The 24,842-nt window shown below is 41.2% G+C and overlaps 1 protein-coding gene across 4 annotated transcripts in view; it reads left to right on the forward strand.

The window, feature by feature from the left end:
* The window catches only part of clstn1 (calsyntenin 1), a 37,839-nt gene extending 12,997 nt beyond the window's left edge, over positions 1 to 24,842 (forward strand). The window contains exons 2-19 of one of the 4 annotated variants that reach the window (XM_085395083.1): positions 4,699 to 4,821; positions 7,178 to 7,207; positions 8,797 to 8,992; positions 9,818 to 10,026; positions 10,722 to 10,871; positions 11,122 to 11,307; positions 11,395 to 11,643; positions 13,896 to 14,017; positions 14,162 to 14,324; positions 14,629 to 14,679; positions 15,629 to 15,786; positions 16,092 to 16,240; positions 17,206 to 17,450; positions 18,673 to 18,843; positions 18,985 to 19,130; positions 19,240 to 19,375; positions 20,175 to 20,359; positions 22,152 to 24,842. In XM_085395083.1, the coding sequence (XP_085251209.1) occupies positions 4,699 to 4,821; positions 7,178 to 7,207; positions 8,797 to 8,992; positions 9,818 to 10,026; positions 10,722 to 10,871; positions 11,122 to 11,307; positions 11,395 to 11,643; positions 13,896 to 14,017; positions 14,162 to 14,324; positions 14,629 to 14,679; positions 15,629 to 15,786; positions 16,092 to 16,240; positions 17,206 to 17,450; positions 18,673 to 18,843; positions 18,985 to 19,130; positions 19,240 to 19,375; positions 20,175 to 20,359; positions 22,152 to 22,346 (2,864 nt within the window). In that variant the 3' untranslated portion in view covers positions 22,347 to 24,842. The remainder of the gene's footprint in view (positions 1 to 4,698; positions 4,822 to 7,177; positions 7,208 to 8,796; positions 8,993 to 9,817; positions 10,027 to 10,721; positions 10,872 to 11,121; positions 11,308 to 11,394; positions 11,644 to 13,895; positions 14,018 to 14,161; positions 14,325 to 14,628; positions 14,680 to 15,628; positions 15,787 to 16,091; positions 16,241 to 17,205; positions 17,451 to 18,672; positions 18,844 to 18,984; positions 19,131 to 19,239; positions 19,376 to 20,174; positions 20,360 to 22,151) is intronic. The other 3 variants (XM_085395085.1, XM_085395084.1, XM_085395086.1) reach the window with 3 other exon arrangements.

Consider the following 24,842-nt stretch of genomic DNA (forward strand, 5'->3'; position numbering starts at 1 on the left):
AGCGATCTTGTCAAAAAGGCTTTGTTGGCAATTTCATGCAATCCATATGAGATTTCCCACTTTAAATAAAATAATGTTTTAGATTTGATTTCCTGGGAAGTGTCTGTTTGATTTGGGCTGTGTTTTTTGACAGCAGTACGGTAGCGGTAATCTGTCAAAGGTGTGCCATCTGTTTTCTCAGACATGTTAACATTTTTTCGCAGGCGTATACATCACTATTAATTATTTTTAGTTTTGTGTTATACAAAAAGCATGCTTCAAACTCAAACTTATAGCACAATAGGTTTGCACAATTAGACAAACACATTTATAAGCTACAATATCTGTGAGTAACTCCAGCCAGTTAGAGTATTCACACAGGACGTCTTGAGGTGTCCTGTGGTGTCTGGCACCCTAGATTGTTGGCAGCAAAACCTTTTTGATTAGGGCAGGCGAAACGGATCAACGTAACATCTTTAGGAATCTCAGGACTCAAGGTTGCCCAAAAGAAGTAGCGTTGTCACATGGCAAGATGTTCCGTGCTATACACCTGTCTGAGTTTTTTCTTCATCTACCTTTTTTTATTTCCCTTTTCTTTTTCTTGAGGGGAATGGAGGCATTCCACTTGGCATTTTTGCTGTCTCAGTGGGTTGTCTCCTTGAGAATAAAAGCCTGTACAGCTATACATAATTTAAATGGCTCATTGAAGCTATCATTTGGGGTTGGGCTCCATTCTGCACATCCTTTTTTCACTGACTGCCGTCTTTGCTCTGTAAAAGAAGGAATTCGGGGACGTCCTCTGTATCCTCAGTGTTGAATTTTAAAACCTCATTATATATCAGTAAAGATGTGGGTTGACCACCATTAGACTAGCTACCAGGTTTTTCCAAGGTTTTCTAGTCCTAGTAAGCATTATAGGCAGAGATCACCCTCACGAACTTCTGATGCACAAAACACATACACCTCTGTGAATATATCTCCAACTGGATCAATAGTTGCCAGTAGAAAAATGGTATCTGTCACCTAGCATTGATAAGTAAATGGGCATTGTGTTTAATATATTGGGGCAAATAACTCTTAACTAGTGCAATTCATTGCTATTCTATCTGAGAGATGTCCTGTTTGGTTCATCTCATGGGCAATCGTGGCTCAAGAGTTGAGAGTTCGCCTTGTAATCGGAAGGTTGCCGGTTCGAGCCCCGGCTTGGACAGTCTCAGTCGTTGTGTCCTTGGGCAAGACACTTCACCCGTTGCCTACTGGTGGTGGTCAGAGGGCCCGGTGGCGCCAGTGTGGCCCGGTGGCGCCAGTGTCCGGCAGCCTTGCCTCTGTCAGTGCGCCCCAGGGCAACTGTGGCTACAATGTAGCTTGTCATCACCAGTGTGTGAATGGGTGGATGACTGGATATGTAAAGTGCCATACAAATACAGGCAAGATTGCAGGTTTATACAAAACATTTCAGAGTCTTGGAGGATACTGCATGACCTCTTGCCATTTAGTATTAGTCCTGAAGGCCATAAAGGACTCGTGAACAAATGTGATCATGTGACCTAGCTCACAGTAAGTGTGAGTCTGAAGAAGCTAGAGCTGATTATTGTAGTACTGGTCTGTTCTGGCAATCTGTCTGAAGATATCCACTTCACTTCAGGGTCACGAGATGCAAAGACTATTCGTTAGGCTCGATCAAATCAAAAATTACTGGCAGGCAAAGCAGCGCCTTCAATCAAGGCACTGGTGTAAAGTTGTGTCAAATAAAATGTTTTTTATATTGTTAAAGACTCAATTTGAGTTAACATAGTGACGTTTAAACTCAGTTTGTTGTCATAGCTGTGCAGTATTTTTGTCCTTGCTAAGACTAGACTTGAGGTTATTACATATTGTACGGTTCAGACACACTTTTAACGGGTTATCAACTGTTTCATAATGATTATTTAATGTCACAGCCTGTATAAAGTGTATAATTGTTGTAAGTCATGATTGAAAATCCTTGCTTGGTAGATTGTGCCAAATTCCTTCGCTGTAAGGCTATCTAACTAATTTCTGGGTAATACTGCTAATGCTTGGTGATGCGTGTGTCGTACAAATCCCGTGCAAGTAGCTTGTAATTAATTTCCATTGATTGTGCAATAACTGAGAATTACACTTAATTATGCAATGACACAAATGCAATTCATTTGCTTCACTGAAATTGGATTTGGCAGGCTGTCACCAAATGTCATCTGAAAACATTTACATTGTGCGTTTATGCTTGTGTGGGTTTTCTGTTTACATCTGTGGCTACTATTTAAAGCTCATAATGTAATTGTAGCCCAGACTCTCTTGGAGAACATCAGGCACCTTCCTATTAGTAAAGTAATTTCACTGCATGCCATATTGCAATTGCTATGTAACTGTAAAAAGTCAGATAGGAAAAACATCTGAAAATGTGTGCGTTTTGTGTAAGTCTTAGTGGAACGACACACATTTATGAAGGTCTGGATATCCTTTGGGTCAGTTTGCTTACTAAAAGCGTTTCTGGAACAATTAGTTATCAGTTATTGAGTGTAAAAGTTTAACAATACACACATTCATGTGTACATTCGTGAGAATATCCGTGAACATTTTGAAGCACAGATCCGGTAATTAATCGTAAAGCTGTTTGTTGTCTTGTTAATGAATTTTGTGCATAGGATCAGCATTATCATGTGCAATTAATTGGTCGATTTTAAGATTTCTGTTCATGTAACCTTTTATCATTTTTTTTTTCTTTGTTATTGATGTAAAGCAACCAGAAATGTAAAAATGCAATTTTGAGCTTTTAAACAAGGTGATTAAAGGAGAATATGGCTCATGAAATAATTATCATGCTGAGCTATAAGCGTATTTGAGTAACTGCCAGTTATGTTTAGTACTGTGCAAAGAGTGTTTGATTATAATTACAGTTTGATGTTATGCCAAAGTTTTTATATTGTGTGAAAAATGCCAAAGTGTGTGTGGACAGATACAAAGCATTGATAATGGACCCTCCCACTGTCTTTTCTTTAAATCCAGTTTGTGTCTGACACTCTCAAAATGGTCCTTTTAATAGCAAACCAGGCTTTTAGAGGCTATTATTTAAGCAGTTCAGCACTGCAATGTTTCCCTGCAGTGTTGTGATTAAAAGTGGAAAAAGCTCATGAAGCAGGTAATTGATGTTTAACTTGTTTGTGGAAAGTCTGTATCTGCCCTATTGCTTTTTGTCTCATCTTAGAAAATTGAATGTTACAGAAAAGGCTTATTTACATCCAACAGCAGCCTGAGGTCACTTCACGTGTGCTTTAACAGCTGTAGCATTCTTATCAATAAACCCCCCAAAAGTGCCTGTATTAACACTGGGAGTTTTTCTCATCTTATTGATTATTAAAAGAGATCACTCTCAATCCTACCTGTTATATAACTGGAAATGTTTCCTATTTGTGAGCCTCCTAATTATGCTGTGATCAATGATTTCCTGCCATTGATTGTTTAGGCTATTGCAGCACTTCATTGTTAGCAGGGATTAGATTGTTTCTATTCAAATTTACCATCTGAATAAGAACTGCGGTTGGTCGGGGTAGAGGCAGCGTGTCTGAACGGATTTCGGCAAGCTCTGTTTGTTTGTGTCATCACAGTATAAAAAGTAGAGCTGTTATATAATATTTTCTTAATGTGATATTATGCCTGAACTAAAGCTACAATTCCAAAATGCAGTGACTCAGCGTCAGAGCGATTTGGACGTATTTATGTGTTGTTGTGCCTCGTCTGGTTACCTTTTCGACCGTATCTGTCCCCCACGGCGTGCTGTCAGCCAGCATCAGCGTCACCTTTGCAGATCAGTAGCACAGGAATACCGCCCTCCCTCGCATTCTGAAGTGCTCGCATATTGGCTGTAAGAGAGCTGTATCTCCCCGCATCAGCGCCATGTTCTGCACCATTCCAAATATGTCACTCACTGCAGCTTTTTACTGCAGCCGCCAGCTACAGCCGAGTCCCGTCTGCAGCTGGGCTTTGTCTCAGGCCGATGAGCACGCAGTGATGTAAACGGCTCGACTGCCGCTCCAAAAACTGGCCTGAAAGTCTTTATCACCCCTGAATCTACTGTCAGGACAAATTAACTCATGCAAACTGTGGATCATGCTTTGTAACTTGTACATCTTAAAACTGAAGCTATAGAAGGATGTTCAATACAGGGTTTTTATTAGTGATGAATATTGATATTATTGATATTCCTATGCATTTGTCATCAGTTTTAACCCTTTAAATCCTGAACCAAAAATTCTTTTATTTTTAATTGAAGCTTGTGAGATTAATTTTTCCTCGCTGATGCTGTCTGAAAAATGTGCCAGTATTGATACACATGCTTGGCGGCACATCAGTGTTGGACCTGCTCCTTCCTTCTGTAAACAATGCATGTTCTCATTCCTTCAGGGCTCATGGTTGCCAGTTGCTGTTGTATGTGATCTTTTCTTGTTTTGTGTTGCTTCTAATGTCGTTTCTAAAAATACCATTAAAAGCATCCAAAACCTCATTAAAAATGTATTTAAGCTTCACTGGTGAGGGGAAAGAAAAGTCAGGCCAGCAATGAGATCACACACACACAGTGTCAGTTTGTTATTCAGCATTGGTGAGAGGAAAAACAAGTTGCCAGCTCGATTGTGGACAGATATTTAGTGTTTTTACTTTTTACATACTCATACATTTTCTGTCTCGCTCTCCCTCTGACAGTTAATAAGCACAAACCATGGATTGAGACAACGTACCATGGGATCGTAACAGAAAATGACGACAAAGTTCTTCTGGACCCTCCTCTGATTGCACTGGACAAAGATGCTCCTCTACGCTACGCAGGTGAGAGAGAGCGTTTAATGCTGCTGCATCTGTTCCTTAACAAGAATTCTTCTTTTCGCACCAAATTACAGAAAACATCCACTAATTAGTTTGTACCTTTTGAGCTTTGTGACATTATCAAGTATTATGGATGCAGGAAAAACTGCAGGAATAGTTTATAGACTTGAAGAAGAAAAAGAGTCCATCCACTTGCTAAAATCTTATTCTTCTTGATAAATGAAATAGAATAAAGCTTGTTTAACACTTGATTCTTTAAAAAATTACATCTATGTCATGGTTAATGTGTGGAGGTCTCTTTCCCTGCAGGGTGTCTCATTATACATTGCTCGTAATTCTTTCTGTGATACAGGTTGTAATCTTAGATTAGCTATGCACACGGATACAAATCAAAGCAGTGAGTCTGCAGTGAAGAAAGAAGACAGTAACTGTCAGGTCTTAATTGTCAGCTCACTCTTGAATAAGTTCTGCTAACACATTTCTGCACATTAGTTTTTTATGACTTGCCTGCCATACTGATGTACAGTTTCTTACCATATCCTCCAGGCTGAACCTTTTGATATTCAGATCAAAAACTTTTTTCAAGTTTTTTTTCCCCCCCTCCCTCTCTCCCACTGTAGAGGCACAATTAGTGTGCTTTATGTACCAAGGCAGCATTAGCTCTGGGGTTTTTAATCACATCAGGCTTGACTTTGGCCATGATTCAAAGCACCACAGCACTGGAAATGGTTTCCCACCATCTCACATCACATGAGTTGTGTGATCTCTTGTCTGCGGCTCTCTTCACACTCGGTGCTCTCACCAGGCTTTATATGACTGTTTTAATCACAGATTACTCCCCCTGATTTAGAATGTGAGGCTTTAGCATCCACGTGCACGCCACAGGACATGCCAAATGTAATCTTCTTGACAAAGTTATGTGAAATTTCTCCTGAGCTGATTGGCTTGGCAGCTTTTTAAGGTGGACAACTGCACCAAGAGAGCCATGATTAGAGTAATATGCCCAACTCTCTGCATGATGTTTGTCTCCCTTCACATAAAAATTGTTTTGAATGCAGAGCTTTGGGGAGGGGAGTCCTGTTTGTTTCAGCTCTTTTGATGAGCAGGCCTTTTGCGATTGGACTGTGTGTCCTTGTGAACTTGCTCTTTTGAGACAGAGCAAGCAGTCCGGCTTCACGTGGCAGCAGGGGTGACCTACTCTGTCATGCAGCCTCCTTTTTAGTCGGTTCTTCTGTGCCAGCAAGCAGGGTTCACTTTAAGCCAGCCTGCAGATCATTCAGAAGCCCAATCCCAGGTTCTTAAGTCAGTCTGAGGAACAGAAGCTTCACCACGAACGAGGAGTTGCTATATAAGTTGTCTGTAAGGCTGATTCGCTGTGGGACGGGCAGGGTAATTGGAACTGAAATGGCTGAGACTAAAGCCTTTGAACACAAGCTCAGTGCTCATGGATGACTGTGCTGTAACACAAGTGTGAAACACAAAGCAAGAATGGCCCACCCACCAGATCTGGTTATTTCATTCCCTGAGAAGTAATAGACAAGGCGAAAGGAGGAAGAATCTTGTTTCTGCCACACAGCTCCTGGAAAATGGGTTAAGATATTAACCTTTTGTGAGTGTGTGAATGTATTGAGAACATTACTCACTGTATTTAATTAGTACTAGGCAGGCTGAGGATAAATGTTTAACTATCCTTGTGATTGCTGACCTGATCCGAACTGAGAGGCCTGTGAGATAAATGAAAAGCTAAGGAAATCCTAAACTCCTGATGTGAGCTGGTCGTTAGAAGCGTGTTAAACTCAGCAGCCACAGTGCCGACTGCATGTCAGACTTTAGCAGCACCTCCATCCATCCACTATACCAGCTTGCACTGGCTAATGTGAAATCCATTTCTAATTGTTCAGTAGGTACAAACAAAGGCCCAGCTCACCTGTTAAAGAGATTGAAAACGTCAGCTAAGCAACAAAAGAAGTTGTCGTTTTGTTTTTCCTAAGCTACTTTATCTTCATGTCTTAAAGTTTAATATATAAAATATATTAAAAAATGAATGAAAATGGTAAATGTGACGCTTTGAGAAATATGATTTCAATGTGACGGGACTGACTTTCCACACTTGTCTAAAACGGACTGTCTAAACTATCCTCTAATTATATATTCTTTTTCTTTTTTAACTTGTTTAGTACTTGTTTACTCTGGTGTAGCCCTTATTCCCCACTCGCAGTATGTTTTTTGTTTCTCTGAGGGAGGTATTGTAAGCCTTTAGCTAGCGTGTATTATCTTCCTGTCCTCTGTGTGTGTTATCTCTCAGCTTCTAACTCTTCTCTGAACTGATCTGGGTTTATCTTGTCTCCCTTCCTTGTAGAGAGTTTTGAGGTGACCCTCACTGAAGAAGGTGATCTTGGGCTCTTTCTTCTGCCTTGTGCTTACTTGTTACTATTAACCCACTAACGCTAAAACCAGCATCCACACTTTTACACAGAAACTCCTCGTGCTCATGCTCTGTAAACTCCCCATTTGGTTTTCTTGACCTTGCGTTTTATTTTCTCACCCTGAAGTTTTTGCCGTTCCAACAGCTGGATGAAAAGTGTGATGTGGGGGCTGACTGTTCTTAGAAATATCTGTGCATGAGACATCCATTGCAGTTTGCAGACCCTAACAGTTTTTCAGCTGTCAGCAGGAAACAGAAGCCGCTTTAAAATAACACAACAACAAAAAACAGGAGTTCTGAGTCTCTTTGCCGTTTTGTCCAATTCGGTCCTTTTAATTCCCCGAAAAAAAAAAAAAAGAAAGGGGGGGGGAGCAGAAGGCTAAAGCAATTTTCTACACAACTCCAATTTAAAAGTCTGTGTAGGATTATTTTATAACCTCTTTAACATGCGGCAATTGGAGCAGAAATTGAAACTCTAATTGGTATTTTAAGAAGCTGAACCTTAAAGTGTAACCATCTTAAAGGCACCGAGCATGCTCGGTTGTGGCCGTTAATGACCTCGTGATAGCTGCACAATTCCAGTGACTCCTGTGAACCTTTCTGACATTTTAAGTCTTCACGTGAGATTGCTGAGATTGTTAACTAATGCAAACTCTCTCTGCTGCAAAGTTTCTGTTATCGCATCTTTGCCTCAGTGGATCTCTTGATTTCTAATTCTCCACCACTAACCTCTACCATTAGCATGGCTGCAGTTGTCATTTGATGTGGATGTCAAGCAAGTTGATATTTCTAACCCCAGTTCTCATCCAGTACTTTTGTTTTTGTTTGAAAACTGTTTTTGTACTGGTTTAGTTCTCTATGATTTCATGGTTTTCTTTTCAGTTCATTTTGCAGTAGTTTTGGGTCAGAGGCAAAATTACACAGGAAGACTTTTCTCAAATTGTGCCAAAATATTAAGCGTTGTCTGGGCTTTTTTTCCCCCTTTTCTTTTCTTTTGCAGACATTTAAGCCAGGATGGCTGAATCTCAATGGTCTCTATTGTTAAGGATTTCAATTTTTGTTCCTATAATTTGTGTTATATATTGTTTGTCTCATGAGATAGGATGTAACGTTTTTGTTTTTTTTATTCTCAACAAATATACTGTGCTCTATATGCTTACTTTTAAACTTTGTTTCATGACTTACTTTTTTAATATCTTAAGTACTCCTGTGAAATGCCTGTCCACATTTTTTCAGTTTCTGCCTGCATGACTGGATGCAATGTTTTCAAGTGGCTTGGAAAATACACTCTCTGTACTGATACGTAATGTCACCCACCCCCAAACTACTCACCCACACGGGCTTCCTCCACAGACCCCACGCACCTCAATCTACAAGTCCCTGGCTCCCAAAACCTGTGGCTGACTTTGATTTGATTTTGTTTATTTTTGAGGCGTTTAATTAATTTGTTTTGTGGTTAATATAATTGCTTAATCGCTTCATTAGACGTTTAAATTTCACAGCGGTCACCAGTTATTCTGAGCAAGCTCTGTTTTGGCTCTTAACATGTTCAGGTGAGATTTGCGGCTTCAGGATCCACGGGCAGAATGTCCCTTTTGAGGCAGTGGTCCTGGACAAGTCCACTGGAGAGGGGGTTATCAGGGCAAAGGACAAGCTGGACTGTGAGCTGCAGAAGGAGCACACCTTCACCATCCAAGCCTACGACTGTGGAGAGGGTCCTGATGGTGCCAACATGAAGAAGTCTCATAAGTGAGTTAACCCCTGCACTAAAAGTGTTGCACAATTATCTTTGAGCACATTTTCTTTGAGATAAAATGTTTTTAACTATCTAAAAAAAATATGACAGAGCAGTGGGAAGCCTCAGATTTTGGCTCACAGTGATCACTTGTTCATACGCTACTATAAAGGAATACAAAAAGAAAAATCATTTTAGGTCTCCTAAGTAAAAAAATCCTGATTGTGGTTCAAATGCATCATCAAATCTGATGCATTTGCCCTGACGACTGGGTTATGAAAGCAAAGCAGAGCAAGCACACAAGTGTGCAAATATAAATATGTGGTTTTGGCGTAAAATCAAAAGCTGCGTTTTGTTAAGTCTTTATGCTGATTGTGGGAACTGTCAAGGGAATCCTTTCCCGAATGAGCCGTGTAATTATCCATGAACATTTGGTGACATGAATGCACATCTGGATTGTGAGGATTTCCAATCTTGAATGAATGGAATAAGGGTCATGATTAGATGGTTATTTGATTTGTCTGTCAACAGAAAATTAAGCTGCACCTTTTCAAAAAAACAAAAAAGATCAGTAGTGATGAAGTAATGATTACAAATAGAGTCGACTCAACACAAGAAGATTATTCTTTCCATCTGCAGTAATCAAGCAAAAGCCAGGCCAGGGCTTAAAGTCAAGAATTTATTTTATTTTAACCACTCCAGGATTTGAGATCAGTCTTAGTTATCCATGAATGAGGATGATCATCTAAGGTCTCATTTTCATAATAAAATAACATAAATAAATAAACCATCGACTATCCAACTGATAAAGTGTCCTAACTTGAATATCTCTCTATCAGGGCCACTGTCCACATCCAGGTGAACGACATCAACGAGTATTCACCAGTGTTCAAGGAGAAGTCCTACAAAGCCACCGTCATCGAGGGAAAGAAGTACGACAGCATCCTGAAGGTGGAGGCGGTGGATGCCGACTGCTCGTTCCAGTTTAGCCAAATCTGCAACTACGAGATTGTGACCCCTGATGTGCCCTTCACCATCGACAAGGATGGTACGGATGTTCACATAGCGCCTTTGTCTTTGTGCCCACTGGAAAAAAGCCGCAGCCCACGCCCAAGACTCATGAGTGCAATGACACGCTTCACAGTGCCTGTTGATTAGTTTAAATGATGATGCTGCAGGGCCGTCATTCAAAATTCAGCACAAACTTGTCGGTTTGCAAGACAATGACGGCGTTCTTTGAACGTCACCGAGCTGGTCAGTGATTAGTGCCGGATTTTAAGAGGATTTCTTTTTATCTTTAACAAAAAATAAATAGAAAAAGTCAAGACCCAGTTTTCAAACTCTGACGATTATAATGCCTAACTAAAAAAATAAATAAGGATGGGTGATAATATGAGGAGATCAGTGAGAACCGGTCATGTGACACTTTAATTTCACTTTAATTGTGAGACTCTGCATACACAAAAGCTTTGAAAATAACTCTCAGTACAGCGTCTCAATTCAAAATGTTATGAATCCTAAGAGTGGTCCATCAGTTTGTTTGGCTTGTCGATAAATCCCTTTTGTTTTGTTTTTTAAATAGTCTTTACTCTATAATTCTGTTTGAAACGCTTAATGTTTTAGTGCTTTGAGGATTTCTACACCTACCGATACCTCTGCCAATTTTAGCACAGCCACAGCTTTGAAGTTAAAGAATGGTCCTTCTATTAAAATTACATTTTCCCCCCCACCTGCTCTGTTCAGGCTTTATCAAGAACACAGAAAAACTGAGCTATGGCAAAGAGCGCATGTATAAACTGACCGTGACCGCCTACGACTGCGGAAAGAACCGAGCCTCTGAGGACGTGCTGGTGAAGATCAGCGTCAAGCCCACCTGCAAGCCCAGCTGGCAAGGTATGAAAGCTCTCCTCCTTTGTTGTAGCTCGCCAGCCATCACTGTTAAGTTGTGTCTTTTGTGTTGAATGTAAATGATCACTGACGCAGTCCAAACAGGCTGAGAAGGATAATTGAACTCCTTTAAACTATAAGGCCTCATTCAAGCTCAAAAGAAGAGGAATACTTCTTAATGAGTGATTAGTATTAAAAAGGCTTTTAATTAAATAACATCTTTTAATGCTTTTTACTCTCTCTGCTTCTTTTTCAGGCTTCAATAAGAGGATTGAATACGAGCCTGGCACTGGTAGTTTGGCCCTCTTCCCCAGCATGCACTTGGAGACCTGTGATGAGCCAATCACGTCCATCCGGGCCAGTATTGAACTGGAAACCAACCATATTGGAAAGGGCTGTGATCGTGACACCTACTCTGAGAAGTCTCTGCATAAGTTGTGTGGTAAGGAACTGGAAATGGTCCTTGTCAGTAGTTGTTTTATAACTCTGTGAGCCACATACAAGTAAGTATACCATCTTTCTTTATTAGGAGCCAGCTCCGGCACTGTGGAGCTCCTTCCTGCTCCCAGCAGCTCTGCTAACTGGACCGTAGGGCTGCCAACCGATAACGGCCACGACAGCGATCAGGTGTTTGAATTTAATGGCACCCAGGCTATCAAGGTTCCTAATGGTATGGTGAGCACCAGCCTGAAGGACCCCTTCACCATTTCTGTGTGGATGAGACACGGCCCTGGGGCCCACGAGAAGGAGACAATCCTCTGCAACTCTGACAAAACGGGTAGGAGTCACAGCTTATTGTGAATAAAATAAACATGCGTATTTAAAGGCTCCAACTATTATTCAACTGTTAAAAAGGGGGGGAAAAGATAACTGACTCACTGTATAGATTAAATCTTCCTGTCAGTCCACTTTAATTGAAGATTTAGCTTTATAATAAGATACACCCTGGAAAGGTTGCCAGTCTGTCCAGGATGTACTCTGGACACATAGAGACACTCAATCATTCTCATTCACATTCACACCTATGGGCAATTTAGATTCAACAATTAACCTAACCCCACTAACTGCATGACTGTGGGAGAAAGCCAGTGTACCCCGAGAAAACCCATGCAAACTCCACACAGTGGAATTGAGCCTTCTTGCTGTAAGGCTACAGTGCCACCTTGATGTCCCTATTGCTGTAATTCCAGTAAAATCATGCTAATAGCCACAAAAGTTTAATTATATATGCTAGACCATTATATATAAACCACCTATCAAAAGGCAAAAATGCCTTGTTTTTAGCATATAAATGACATGCACTACCCAATTTTCACCTTTCCTAATGTAATAAAGTGCATCCATTCGCCAGTGGCATGATAAGATCAAATAATACTGTAATGCTGGCATGAAATATTAATAAAAATCTTGGAACAGAAGGTTTGAAGAGTTCTGTAGGACAGAGCGTCTTGTTTCATACATATAATAAGCATGGCACATGGACTCATTAATCTCAAAACTGTGCTGTTAAAATATCTGGCGGATACTGATTATTGGTGCACATATGGTGTCTGAAGAGATCCTCTGATTAAAAAAAAAACAACAACAAAAAAACCCTACCATTGAAACTTCAGGCTATAATCAGTGTTTGTGCTCAGCTGGTGGTCTAACACATGGAAACGTGATTCCTTTTTAATTTCTTTCTCACATCCCGCTGAGCGCTTGCTGACCTTTCCATTTTGACAGTAGTTGTAAATTTTCTCCATGGTCACAAGCTCCTTGATCTTACGGACTGTAAAGTCTCTGCCGTGGCCAGTGACGGGGAGCCAGTTCATCAGCTTCGGCCCAGCTGCTTATATAAGGAGGATTACATCAGGGCTGTGGCCTGGACAGGAAGCTCCCATACCCATGAGATCATGGGTCATTTGTGACCTTTGTTCAGCAGAGTCTGGAACAGAAAGACGAATCTCATTTTGCTTTAGCTTTACAGAACCACGTAAAACTGAAATGTATTTTCATCATTTAAACCATATTTTAAAATTTTTATTTGCTTCATGTTAATGATAAATTGACTGTTTCTTATATGGTGTTTTTCTACTCTGCATGGGCACTTTTTCTAACGTAGACCATTCACAACTGCATTCATGCAAGCACTTGCATCTAACGCGCACACTACAATCAATATATTAGGAACAACCTACGGTTCAGTATCTTGCCCAAGGATACTTTGGCATGCAGAGCAGTGAGGGACTGAACCACCTAACTTCTGATTAGTAGATGACCTGGTCTGCCTCCTTAGCTACAACCACCTTTGTGTCAGTTTGATGGTGTATTAATAAGTGTTAATTGGTTACCAAAAAACAACAACCTTCCCATAAAGGTTAAATCTTTCAGAATCAGATACAAGGAGAGGATGCCCACTCTGTGAGAGACTATGTGGGCAAATAGTTCAGCGTTTTAAGAGTGATTGTGAAGACGCAAAAAAAAAAAGCATAATCTATGTATCCATGAATCAGGGTATTTAAGGACCATCCATTTCTATCAGCACACTCATTGTACTTATGTTTTAGATGTATGGCTACATACATACATATGAGGGCACCATTAATGCTAAATGTTCACAGGTATTGCGTCAGTCTGTAAAATCCCATCCAGGCATTGTTTTCTGTTTTCTCCTGAGGTTTTGCTAATTCCAGTAAGGCGTTGCTAAACCACACTGTGCATATTACAGCCACATAGCGATTTTTTTTAATAGAGAGAGGCTGCTAAAAGGGCCTGTATTCAGTCCACACCTTCTCAACACTTAGTGTTCTGACAGATTACAGATTTCGACACTGAGCTGGAGCACAAGAGTTCAGTTTTACCTGGAGAATCATCACGAAAACACATTTGTTATGGTTTCTTAAGAAGATTGTGATATTTTCCACAAATACATTGCTACACATTTCCATGGATAGTCAGATATTTAATTTATCCCACAAGGGAAATTGTTGAATATTTTAGAGTTACAGTTTCTCATCCTGATCTCTTCTGTCGTTTTCTTCTCTGCAGAGATGAACAGACACCATTACTCGCTCTACGTCCACAACTGCAGGCTGATCTTTCTCCTACGCCAGGAGCCATCTGAGGCAGAGAACTATAAACCCGCAGAGTTTCACTGGAAGCTCGACCAGGTCTGCTGCTTCCAAAACTCAACTTTGTGCCAGTGCACAGCATGAGGCGGCACATAAAGTTAAAAATAATAATAAAAACCAGGTTTCAGTGTACTGCAGAGTCTAGATTTCAGGTTTTCACTCGTCCTGCTGTCATCTTTCCAGGTGTGTGACAAAGAGTGGCATCACTATGTGCTTAATGTGGAGTTCCCCACTGTTTCTGTATTTGTGGATGGGACTACCTTTGAGCCCTTCCTGGTTACAGAGGACTACCCACTGCACGCCTCCAAGATAGAAACTCAGCTCACGATTGGTGCCTGCTGGCAAGGTAAACAGTGTAACTGATTTTTGGAGAGCTCTCTTTTTTGACATTTATATCATTTATATGCATTGTATTGAAACACAAGTTCTTCTTTTGTGTGTTTGATACTCTATTAGAAAGAGTTAAAACTGTGTTCATGCTAGATGACATAAACTACCTTGTATAAACTGTTACTTTATATTCAGCCAATGGCGTATTAACTCTTTGTAATATTAATGACGTGACCTCGTATGTAGCATCTGAATCTCTCCTCCAGATCCTCAACCTTCCTCCCTGTCTCTTCCTGCTCTCTTGTTTCTGTCCTTTACAGAAAACTCAGGACATGACAATGACACTGAGACAGTCTCTGAGCCCAGTTCAGGTTGCTCACGTCTTTCCCTTACTACTCAGATATGTCCATGTGTCCACAATGTCCCACCATGCTAATTGCATCCTCATTCCATTAAGACTAGAATGATTCCTACCCATTCTAGATGCAAAAATAATTTGTTTTGTTGCAGTATTGATGTTCAGTGGCGCCTGACTCCCATGTATTTTATTTTCTCTTCTAACTGCAAAAGCTATGCAGTTGGGGTTTTTTCTCATTTTCCCCTTATTTGTTTATTTTTTCCCCCAGCATTTGATACACCAGCAGATCGCAAATAAATCTATAACGAGTCAAGAGTCCGATCCAGCTGCAGCCTTTTAGCCATGCTGGCTTTTCTTTCAGAGCTTGACCTTGAGGCTGGAAGCAGTAACTCCTCTGTATCACATAACAAACCTGCAGCAGAAGCGCGCACACACACATCAGTGGATGAATACGCGACCTTGAGATGTAGTTTGTCGCTGACTCCGCAGTGGTGCAGACTAATGCTCATTATGATGTAGCTGGAAGACAGGAGTGGCGTACCTCTCTCGAAATGTCAACTCCAAATTTCAGATCATGAGCATTTTGCGGCCCTCAAGATGGCTCTGTTATTTTGTGAAAATGAGGTGACTAAAGAGGATTAATTCATCATTATCTTACGCAATCCCTTTGAGTTTCTTTTTTTTTTCCCCTGTTGGTGTCATTTCTTTTCCCACAGTAAGCCGTTCACCCTTTTAATGCAAGCGTTGCATGCTGCCGCTGGCGTGCATAAGCTCATCAATCATTTGCCTGTCTTGCTCTTTGGGCTTCGGGCCTTTTGAAGGGCACACATACTAACTTGCATGAACTCCATTCACGCCAGCTTTGTACAGTGCGACAGCATGCTTGAAGCTCCAGCTCAGAAAAGGTGAAGCCTGTGAAATCTACCCCCTAAATAACTTCTATGTGTTGTCTTGGAAACCAGGTGGAAATGCTCGAATGGCGCAGTTTTTCCGCGGTAACCTAGCGGGGCTGATTATCCGCACCGGCAAGCTGGAGAACAAGAAGGTGATCGACTGTTTGTACACGTGCAAAGAAGGACTGGACGTGCAGCTGCCTGAGGAGGTAGCTTCAGCTATCAAGGTGAGGAGGCAAAGAAAGCTTTGAGTTTGTGAAGTGAATCTTTTTTATATCATTTGACAGCTCGCTCAAGTAATGAACTGTGGTTCGTAACATCCAACCAAATAAAAAAAAAAAACAAACAATTTTTAATTTTAAACCTGCAACTTTTGGAGAATATTTACCTCAAAAGTTGCATTTTTGCTGAATGAATTACTTTAAGTGGTTCTCCAGGACTGATGCTGGAAAGGATTGTTTATGTTTGTTAGCTCAGCATCAGTCACAGGTCATGTTATTCACAAATCCCTCACCTTGTTTTCTTCTCTCAGGTGGAATTCAACCCCAACCAGTCCTCTCTGACTGTGGAAGGTGACGACATCGATGCCTTTGACAAGGTCATGCAGCACATCTCCTACTTAAACTCCCGCCAGTTCCCAACCCCTGGAATCAGGCACCTGCGTATCTCAACCACAGTAAAGTAAGTAGAAGAAGAAGCCAGAAGCACTTATTGTTTTCGCAGCCTGGCCTGTGTCTTGTCACTTCATCTGTTGGCCGGCAGCAGCAGCCCTGTGTTGTTTATAAAGCAGGTCCTTTCTGCCTCATAGACATTCAGAAAGCTTCTCTGCTGCTGCTTAAAATGTGAGGATGGTTTATTGAGGTAAAATGGAGGTCAAGAGTTTTACCTGATGCCCATAACAAAGAGAATAAACACAATGTGTTTTGCTGCTTGAGAATGACAGACTGAAGAGCAGTATCCATTTTTTCCCTCTCCTTTCTTTTCTATTCTCTTTGATGTCTGCAGCACTGGAAAGTCAGTAAGAACAGCAGTAGTTTTACTGATTTATACACGAGTATGAAATGAATATATCAAAGCTCTCGTGGTTGTTCTGAGCCTAGTGTGAGATTTGTTCCAGTTGGTGAAGTCGTTTAGTATTTGTTCTTATTTGCACATGCACAAATGTGCATCAGCTCCCAGCTTTATGATGTGGACTGAGTAATCAGACTAAATTGTTTTTATTTTTTCTTGTGATGGCAGTTAAATTTTTATAATTGATGAGGAACTTTTGAAATTAGCTTTTTATATGTTGTTGCAGTCAAAGTGACATTTAATGTCAGTGAAAAGAAAGAATGTGTTCTTTATTTGTTACACATCAAACAGCTTGATGCATAAAAATACACAAATACCCACAAGAACTGATGAAACAATTTTATTTTGCCATTTGTACAGATAGGTGAGCTTTAGGCTTCTACACAAGCACAAATAAAGGCCTTTGTCTTTTATGCCGCACACTGTTGTTGGCTCAAATTTGTTCACATACCTTCCCAACTATTCAGCATGCCACTTTTCTTCTATAGGGAGAAGCAGCAACATGATTTAAAAAAAAAAAAAAAAGACAGAAGGAAAATCACATTTCTGAGCATTTAAAATCGTCTATTTCACAGATGCTTTAACGAGGAGTCCTGCGTAACGGTGCCAGATGCTGAAGGTTACGTGATGGTGCTGCAACCAGAAGAACCCAAGATCAGCCTGAGCGGCATTGACCACTTTGCCCGCAGTGCAGCTGAATTTGAGAGCCAGGAAGGAGTGACGCTGTTCCCCGAGCTACGCATTGTGAGCACCATCACCCGTGAAGTGGAGGCCGACACGGAGTCTGAAGCTGCAGAGGGAGCTGACGATGACCCTACAGGTAAGAGATGTGCACACTGGACTCTGAAGCAACTTCCTATCATGCTAATAGGATTTAGCATATACACAGGAGCTAACCTGAACCTGTCCATTTAAACATGGCTGCATATGTAATAGTAATTATTGCCTTGATGGCATTACGGAGTGATGATGTGTTGGAGTGATTTAAGGCACATCCGGACTGGAGGAGCTGGGAATCGAACCACCAACCTTCTCATTGTACCTCCTGAGCTTTAGGTGCTTGTTAAGAAAGCAGCTGGTCTTCCGTTTGCACACATAGGCCCGTGCACATACTATGTCGTCCCCTCAACAAAAATAGAGCGCACACACTCACTGGTTTGATTTCCCTTTAAACCCTCACCTGTCTGCACCTTTGACAGTGAATGATTCTGCAGTTACAGGGTGTGTACAGTACAGACGTCTGTGCAGAACTACAGTAGCAGTCTATGTTGAGGATTACGCTTGGGGGATGAAGGGATTGGGAAAAACAGCGAGAGGGAGGGTGCCATCTGTTCAGCTTGCACATAAGTTAAGTGGAGGAGACACAATAGACAAGCTCTGAGGTTGACACAGATACCACGAGATACGACGTCCTGCGGTGAGCAGCAGGCCATAAGGGACAAAAGGGCTTACAGAGCTCTGCTGCTATCACCTGCATTACCCTGCCCCACCTTACACACCTCGCAAACAAGAGATGACACGGTAGATAATTAAGAGTCATTAAAATGGAGCTTTGAAGAGTCAAATGGTACAGGCAGTAGATGCATGAAATATTAATTTGTTTCATAAGCAAGCTGAAGATGCCGACTATTACAACATTATGATTTAAATAATAAAATCACTTTCTCTGATATACAAGTATAATAACATTGCTAAATCTGCTGTAGTTGTTTTATTGGACTAACTGTTGGAGCCAGGATTCTCTGTTTACCAGCATTTCTAAAGAGCACGTTGCATATTCTATAATGTCAGTAGTTGACTCGTTTTAGCATGTCTCATCAGTTCTGGATCTTTCTCTCTTACTCCAGTTCTTTAGATTACTTTGTTTTGTTGATTGAACAGAAATAAAATCACAAATATTTGTTCCCTTGTTCTTAATCTGTATCTATTTGTTTGGAAAGGGCAGCCGGTTCTTGAAGAAATAGAGAAGGAGTGCTGTTTCAGATTTTCAAGAGTGCTCCAAATCTTCCTCCTCAATCGTTTTTGTGCTTTTGTTCTTTCAGTCCAAGAGACGGTGGTGTCGGAGGAAATCATGCACAACCTGGACACGTGTGAAGTGACTGTGGTGGGAGACGAGCTGGACGGAGAGCACGAGAGCCTTGAAGTGGACATGTCCCAGCTGCAGCAGCGCAGCTTAGAGATGAGCTCATCCAACGTGGGACTCGTCATCACCGGTACAGACCACCGTGCTCGGCTAGGAAGCCTTAACTAGCATATAGCCCTGGTTTCTGTAAAACCTCTAATAGTTCTGTGAGATTAAAGAAGGAAAAATGACTTAGTGTCATTAACACTTCCCCCCCCTCTCTGTGGTCCAGGTGTGAACACCATGGCCAACTACGAGCAGGTCCTGCACCTTATCCGTTACAAGAACTGGCACACCGAGGCTCTCTTTGACAGGAAATTTAAACTGGTCTGCTCTGAACTCAATGGTCGCTACATCAGCAACGACTTTAAGGTCGAGGTACGTCTGAGCGTTTGTCACGTGCACACTGAACCGTGACCAGCCTGTCCTGGTGTTATCCACATACTTGTGCGCCCTCACTTCAAGTGTGGTCTTTATTTCTCTCTAGGTTAATGTAATCCACACAGCCAGTCCCATGGAGCATGCCAACAATGCCATGGTGCAGCCCAACTTCATCAACCCTGTCCATCACGCCTCTGTGGATCTGTCTGGGCATAATTTGGTCAACGCTCATCAGGCCTCAGGTACTGAAACATGGAGAATGCTTCATCCTTTTTCAGCAGGTTGCATAGAAAATCAGTAGTCATCTGCAGCCATCGATTCACCAAAGTTTCAAAAAAAAGAAAAAAGAAGAAAAAATCAAACATGCATCTGTTTCAGCGACGTGGAAAAAGACACAAAATCAAAGTATAAAAATCTTTCCTGCAAAAATTAATTTAAGGATGCCTGGAAAATAAATTAAGCAGTAGTGTTTATTTTTTTCCTCAGTATTGGCTGCAATATCGTGTTTATCTGTTGAATGCAACACTAAATATCATAATCAAAGCAGTAATCAGCTTAATTGTTGCTGTAGAAAAAGATTTGTGATATGAAGCAGGAGGATTACAGCCTACTAAGCAGAAGTGGGGCATGTATGAAACACTAGTAGTGTGTCTGTTTTTTAATGGACCAAGTTAGGGATTACTTTTGAGCGCTGTTTGTGACATCTGTACAGGCAGTGCACACTGAGCACGACCTTTTATTTTCCGGCTTCTGTATTCTTCTAAGCTGACTGCCTCGCTAAGCTCGCCACTGCACCAGAGAGGGCTCTTCCTGCTAATATGGAAAGTGGAGCAGGTTGGCGCGAGATGGGCTAAGCTATTTAAAGAAAAACAGCCTCAACACCTTGAACAGCCAAAAGCACGTGTGTGTACAGATCGCTGGGAGCACGCCATAAAGCCAAAGCGGCGGTGGAAGCTGCGGCTCCACATATTTGATCGTGAAGTGTTGTTTTGCGTCTAACTAATCACTGTGTTTTTCCTGATGTGGTTTACCTCCTCGTAGTGGTTCCGAGCGCTGCCACCATCGTCATCGTGGTGTGCGTCAGCTTCCTGGTGTTCATGATCATCCTGGGCGTGTTCCGCATCCGAGCTGCACACCAGCGCACCATGAGGGACCAGGAAAACGGCAAGGAGAACGAGATGGACTGGGACGATTCAGCCCTCACCATCACCGTAAACCCCATGGAGGTAAAACGACAAGAGAGGAGGAAGCAGGGAAGCAAAATAAGCAACAAAAAACATGATTATGATGGTGATTAACTGGTGAAAAGCTGTTTAACAGAATTTCGCTGCTGGTGTTAGGCTGTAGCCCAGACAGCTTTTCGCCTGCTAATGCGAACTGGGTGATGTTAAAACTGTGCCCTAGTTTTGTCTGAGCCCCTTGTAATTAGCAGCCTTGTGGGGACGAGAGAGAGACTCTGTTGCAAATATGTAAGTCACATTACCTGACTGACGCACAAGAATGAAACGAAAGGAAGCAGCTTCTTTTCCCAAAAGCCCAAAATGAAGCGAATGAGTCAGCTCGTGGGCTGAATATATTTGTACAAGAAGATTCATGTCTTTCTGAGTCATTCGATTACTCGTTGTTGCTTTACTGTTTGTTAAAAGGACCGATTATTTACCACGTTTTGATTTGCTTTAACTCCCATCCTGCTGTGACTAAATCACAGCACATCTGCCGAGTGAGACTTTACACATTTGACCAAAATAATCTGATCATATACAAACTCGCCAGTGAGACATACAGATTTGTTAAAAGATGATGGCCTTTTTTGGTAGCTCTGTTTTGTTAAACAGAGCTGAAACGAGACGCTCAATTTCCTGAGTATCTTGGAAATGACTCTTTCAAAGTGGTTTGTTATTTTTATTGCGTGGATTTGGTTCGTAGGAGAAAGTTATTGAGATAATGCAGCGTTTCGGCAATAAGAGACGTGCATTAAATCCTCTCCCGTGGTTTTATTGTATGTCGCTGCCTTTTAATGCTAATCTACATCCCATGTTAGCTTTTCACCTGATGTGTTGAACTTCCGTCATATTTACATCAAAGTGTACTTGAAACGTCCGAATCTATTTAGGTTTGGTTAATGTGTCTCATGTGCACAGTTCAATGACATCGAGTTTACCTTGAAAGGCTCACTGCTATGACTGTTGGGTTTTTTTTTTTTATTGTGTCTAATGGCCCCAGTGTTTTCTAATGTGTGAAATTCAGAACAGTGGACGTGATAAACCTTTGTCACCCCCACAGAGGATTTTAAGCAAACAAGATGTGATTGAAGGGCAGACTTAGCTCAAGTTTTGCAGATGAAAAACGTGGAGCTTATTCCAAGTGTTTAACAAAATCTTAAGGAGGTAGGCGTATTATTGTGAAGAGTCTATAATCAAGAGACGTCTTCATAAATGGGAATGCAGAGGATTTACAACAAGGAGCAATAAGAAGGCCAGATTAGTCTTTGCTAGAAAACATCTAAAGGAGCCTGCACTTGTCAGATTAGCAGAGGCTGCTGTGTTGTTGTCCAAACACAGTTACATACATGAAAATGATGTGAAACAGGAAGGTAACCTGCACGGTGCTCAGCAAAGCCATGATCTGTATAAAGTTTTTCTAACACGGATTTAATAATAATAATAGATTGCATTTATATTTATTTACAATACCACTATTCATTCACTCTCACATTCACACACTGGTGGAGGGAAGCTACAGTTGTAGCCACAGCTGCCCTGGGGCAGACTGACATATCGCGCCGTCGGCCCCTCTGGCCATCACCAGTAGGCGGTAGGTGAAGTGTCTTGCCCGAGGACACAACAACCAAGACAGACAGAGCTGGGGATTGAACCGGCAACCTTCCGGTTACAAGATGAGCTTCCCAACCCCCTGAACCCCCCTGGTCGCCCAATTTAAGTAATTGAGTATTTAAGATCACAAAATGAGTGCCCACAGTCACAGTCTCCATCTTTTCTCTCGCTGTCACTAATGCAGACGTACGAGGACCAGCACAGCAGCGAGGAGGAGGAGGAAGAGGAGGAGGAGAGCGAGGACGGCGAGGAAGAAGATGACATCACGAGCGCTGAGTCAGAGAGCAGCGAAGACGAGGAGGGCGGCGAGCCGGAGGACCAGCAGGGGGCCAGCAGACAGCAGCAGCTGGAGTGGGACGACTCCACCCTCACCTACTAAACACACACAAGACACCCAAACAAGAGCTCCTGACACACACATCAGAAATTCACTCATACTCCCTCCCTCACACACACACACACACTCACAAACACAGCACTCCCTGCAGTTTCATGTCTAGGAGCCATGATGTAAAAACTTAACAAAAATAAAAAAAATCAAGAAAAGGAGAAACATAAAGTCCCTTCAGCGTATATATGGTCAAGGTTTTCCTGTTGTTATCTTAGTGGTGGTACTCAGTGTAGTGTAGTCATCACCAGATTGCTGACTTTTTTTTATTTATTATATTTTAATTCCCAGGAAAACCTGGCTTACATTGGAACTGTGTGAGGAAGCCAACCCTGCACTTTGTTTGTTTTCTCTCAGATGTACGGCTTTGAAGAGCAGAGTAATCGCTTCTCCTGATGTATATTCTTTGCTAATGCTTGTAGATTAATTCGCTAAACTCACAACTAGCTCCGACTTGGGTTTTCTTGACTTGTAGTCCACAGTGAATCGAAAATGATGCTTTTAACAAGTAGACTGCATTTTCCTCTTCCATTTCTTTTTTTTTTTTTTGTTTTTCTTTTTAGTGCATGGAGAAATTTTGGGGAAGTCATGTGTAGAGAAATAAATTGCTTTTTAAAGATTTTTGTAAATATAATGAAACCATGTAATTAGTCAATGTGTTAGTGAAGACCTAATCAATGGGGTCCAATATCTACGATTATGTAATGTAGACTATTTGTGTCACACAGGCTGTCGCAGCATGCCGCTGAATTTCTGCAAAAGCTGTTCCATCACGCTTGTACAAAATGTCTCGCTCCATGATGCGAAACCGAGGACTGTTCAGCGGTTTCCATGACAAAAAGGTGTCCATTTCGTCCCTTTTCTTTAATCTTTTTGCGAGGAGTAAAGTAGTTTCTTTTGCTTTCTCGTAGGCCGAGGGCTTAGTTGACGGTTTCAGCTTCACATGATGCTTTTGCTTCGCTTGCACGCGTGGCAACGCTCTACTCCTGGCTTTAGTGTTGTTTCATTCCCAGCAGATCTCACTGATGTACACTACAGAGGGAATCTTCTTTCAGTTTCAGAAAATGTCGTGTGGAATCACAAAGATCGGCTCAGCAGTAGTGCCGTTCGTGGTGAAAATAAGGGTACTAAAATGTCCTCAGCAGCTTTAAAACCGTTGTCCCTGTCCCAGTCCCTGTTGTGGTTCAAGGAGAAACCCTTTCAAGCTACTGAAAGAAAATGTTTATGAGCTTTAGTGGAGACTGGCTGAATCGTTGAATTGCTGGCAATGTTTTATTTTTTTTTTCTTTTCATGGCACGGCTATTTTACCTAAAATAATACTACATAGCCTGTATGAGGTACATTTTAAACTGTTTGCTGCTTCAGCAGGAAAACACTTTAAAAATGAATCTTTGAATCTTAAAGTGAGATATTTTTTTGCAGTAGACCACTAGATTTTATTGTACATGAAACTGTACTGTAGAGTTGTTCAAAGATATTTGTTTACATTTGGTAAACTTATTTTCCTTCGGGTATTAGTATGAAGCTTACGATTGGGAAAGTGTGTCCGACCTCTTGTCTCCTCTCAGACACTGTTGTCCATAACTTGTATATAATCTTTCACCAGACCAGATAAAAACGTGCCGTCACACTGAACGATTTTAGTGTTCGTCTTTTATGGGAGGGTACAGAGTAAAATATAAGCGTTTCCCAAACCTGCATTTATTACGACCATGTTTGGGGCTTTGGATTGTGCAGAAAATGGCATTATCGGGATTGGAAAAGTCTATGCGTGCAAATCCGTTTTCAGAGGCCAAAATTAATTAAAAACACCTTCAACGCTTATTATTATTGTTGATGTAAAAAGTTTCCAGGCTACTTTTGTTTTCAGCTCAGTGAATCCATTTGATTTATTTGATTTTCTTTAATAGGTGTGCATTTGAAACTTAGTGAACAGTCTCCCTTCCATGATGACTTTGGCTTGTTTTAAAAAATGAAAAAAATAAAAAAAATAAAAAAAAATAAAAAAGGGGGGGGGGGGGGGGGGGCGCCAGGTCTGAGCCGGCTGAGATGGGAGTGCCTTTTGCCGATCATAGCGTAATTAGCTGGTCTAACAAACACACTTATCCGTGCTCTTTTATTTTTATTTTTAATGCTAGATTTCTTTCGTAGCTGGGGAGACGTTTTCTCTCAGTTTGTCGCGATAATAGGCCGACGCTAGTTTTATTACAGGTGAAAATATTTTACGTAGATGTCACGTGTCCTTGTTGATGTGTAGAGGAGTAGATCCACATTGTATCTTCTATAGATATTGTACTTAAAAATCATATTGACGGAATCCACCTTTAAAAGATGTACATTATGAAATTGCTTTGGCAGCATACAGCGTGTATACTGACCTATTTGTGTATAGTGGAAGGTGAGTTTCTTTTTTCTTCTTTTTAACAGTGTCCTGTTGCTTGAGCTGTTGAGAAACAATTTTTTTTTTTTTTTTTTTTTTTTTTTTT

This window comes from Rhamphochromis longiceps, linkage group LG20 (genome assembly GCF_057381845.1).
Source record: "Rhamphochromis longiceps isolate RC_006_pf linkage group LG20, R_longiceps_female_GT1.1, whole genome shotgun sequence".
Lineage (NCBI taxonomy): Eukaryota > Metazoa > Chordata > Actinopteri > Cichliformes > Cichlidae > Rhamphochromis > Rhamphochromis longiceps.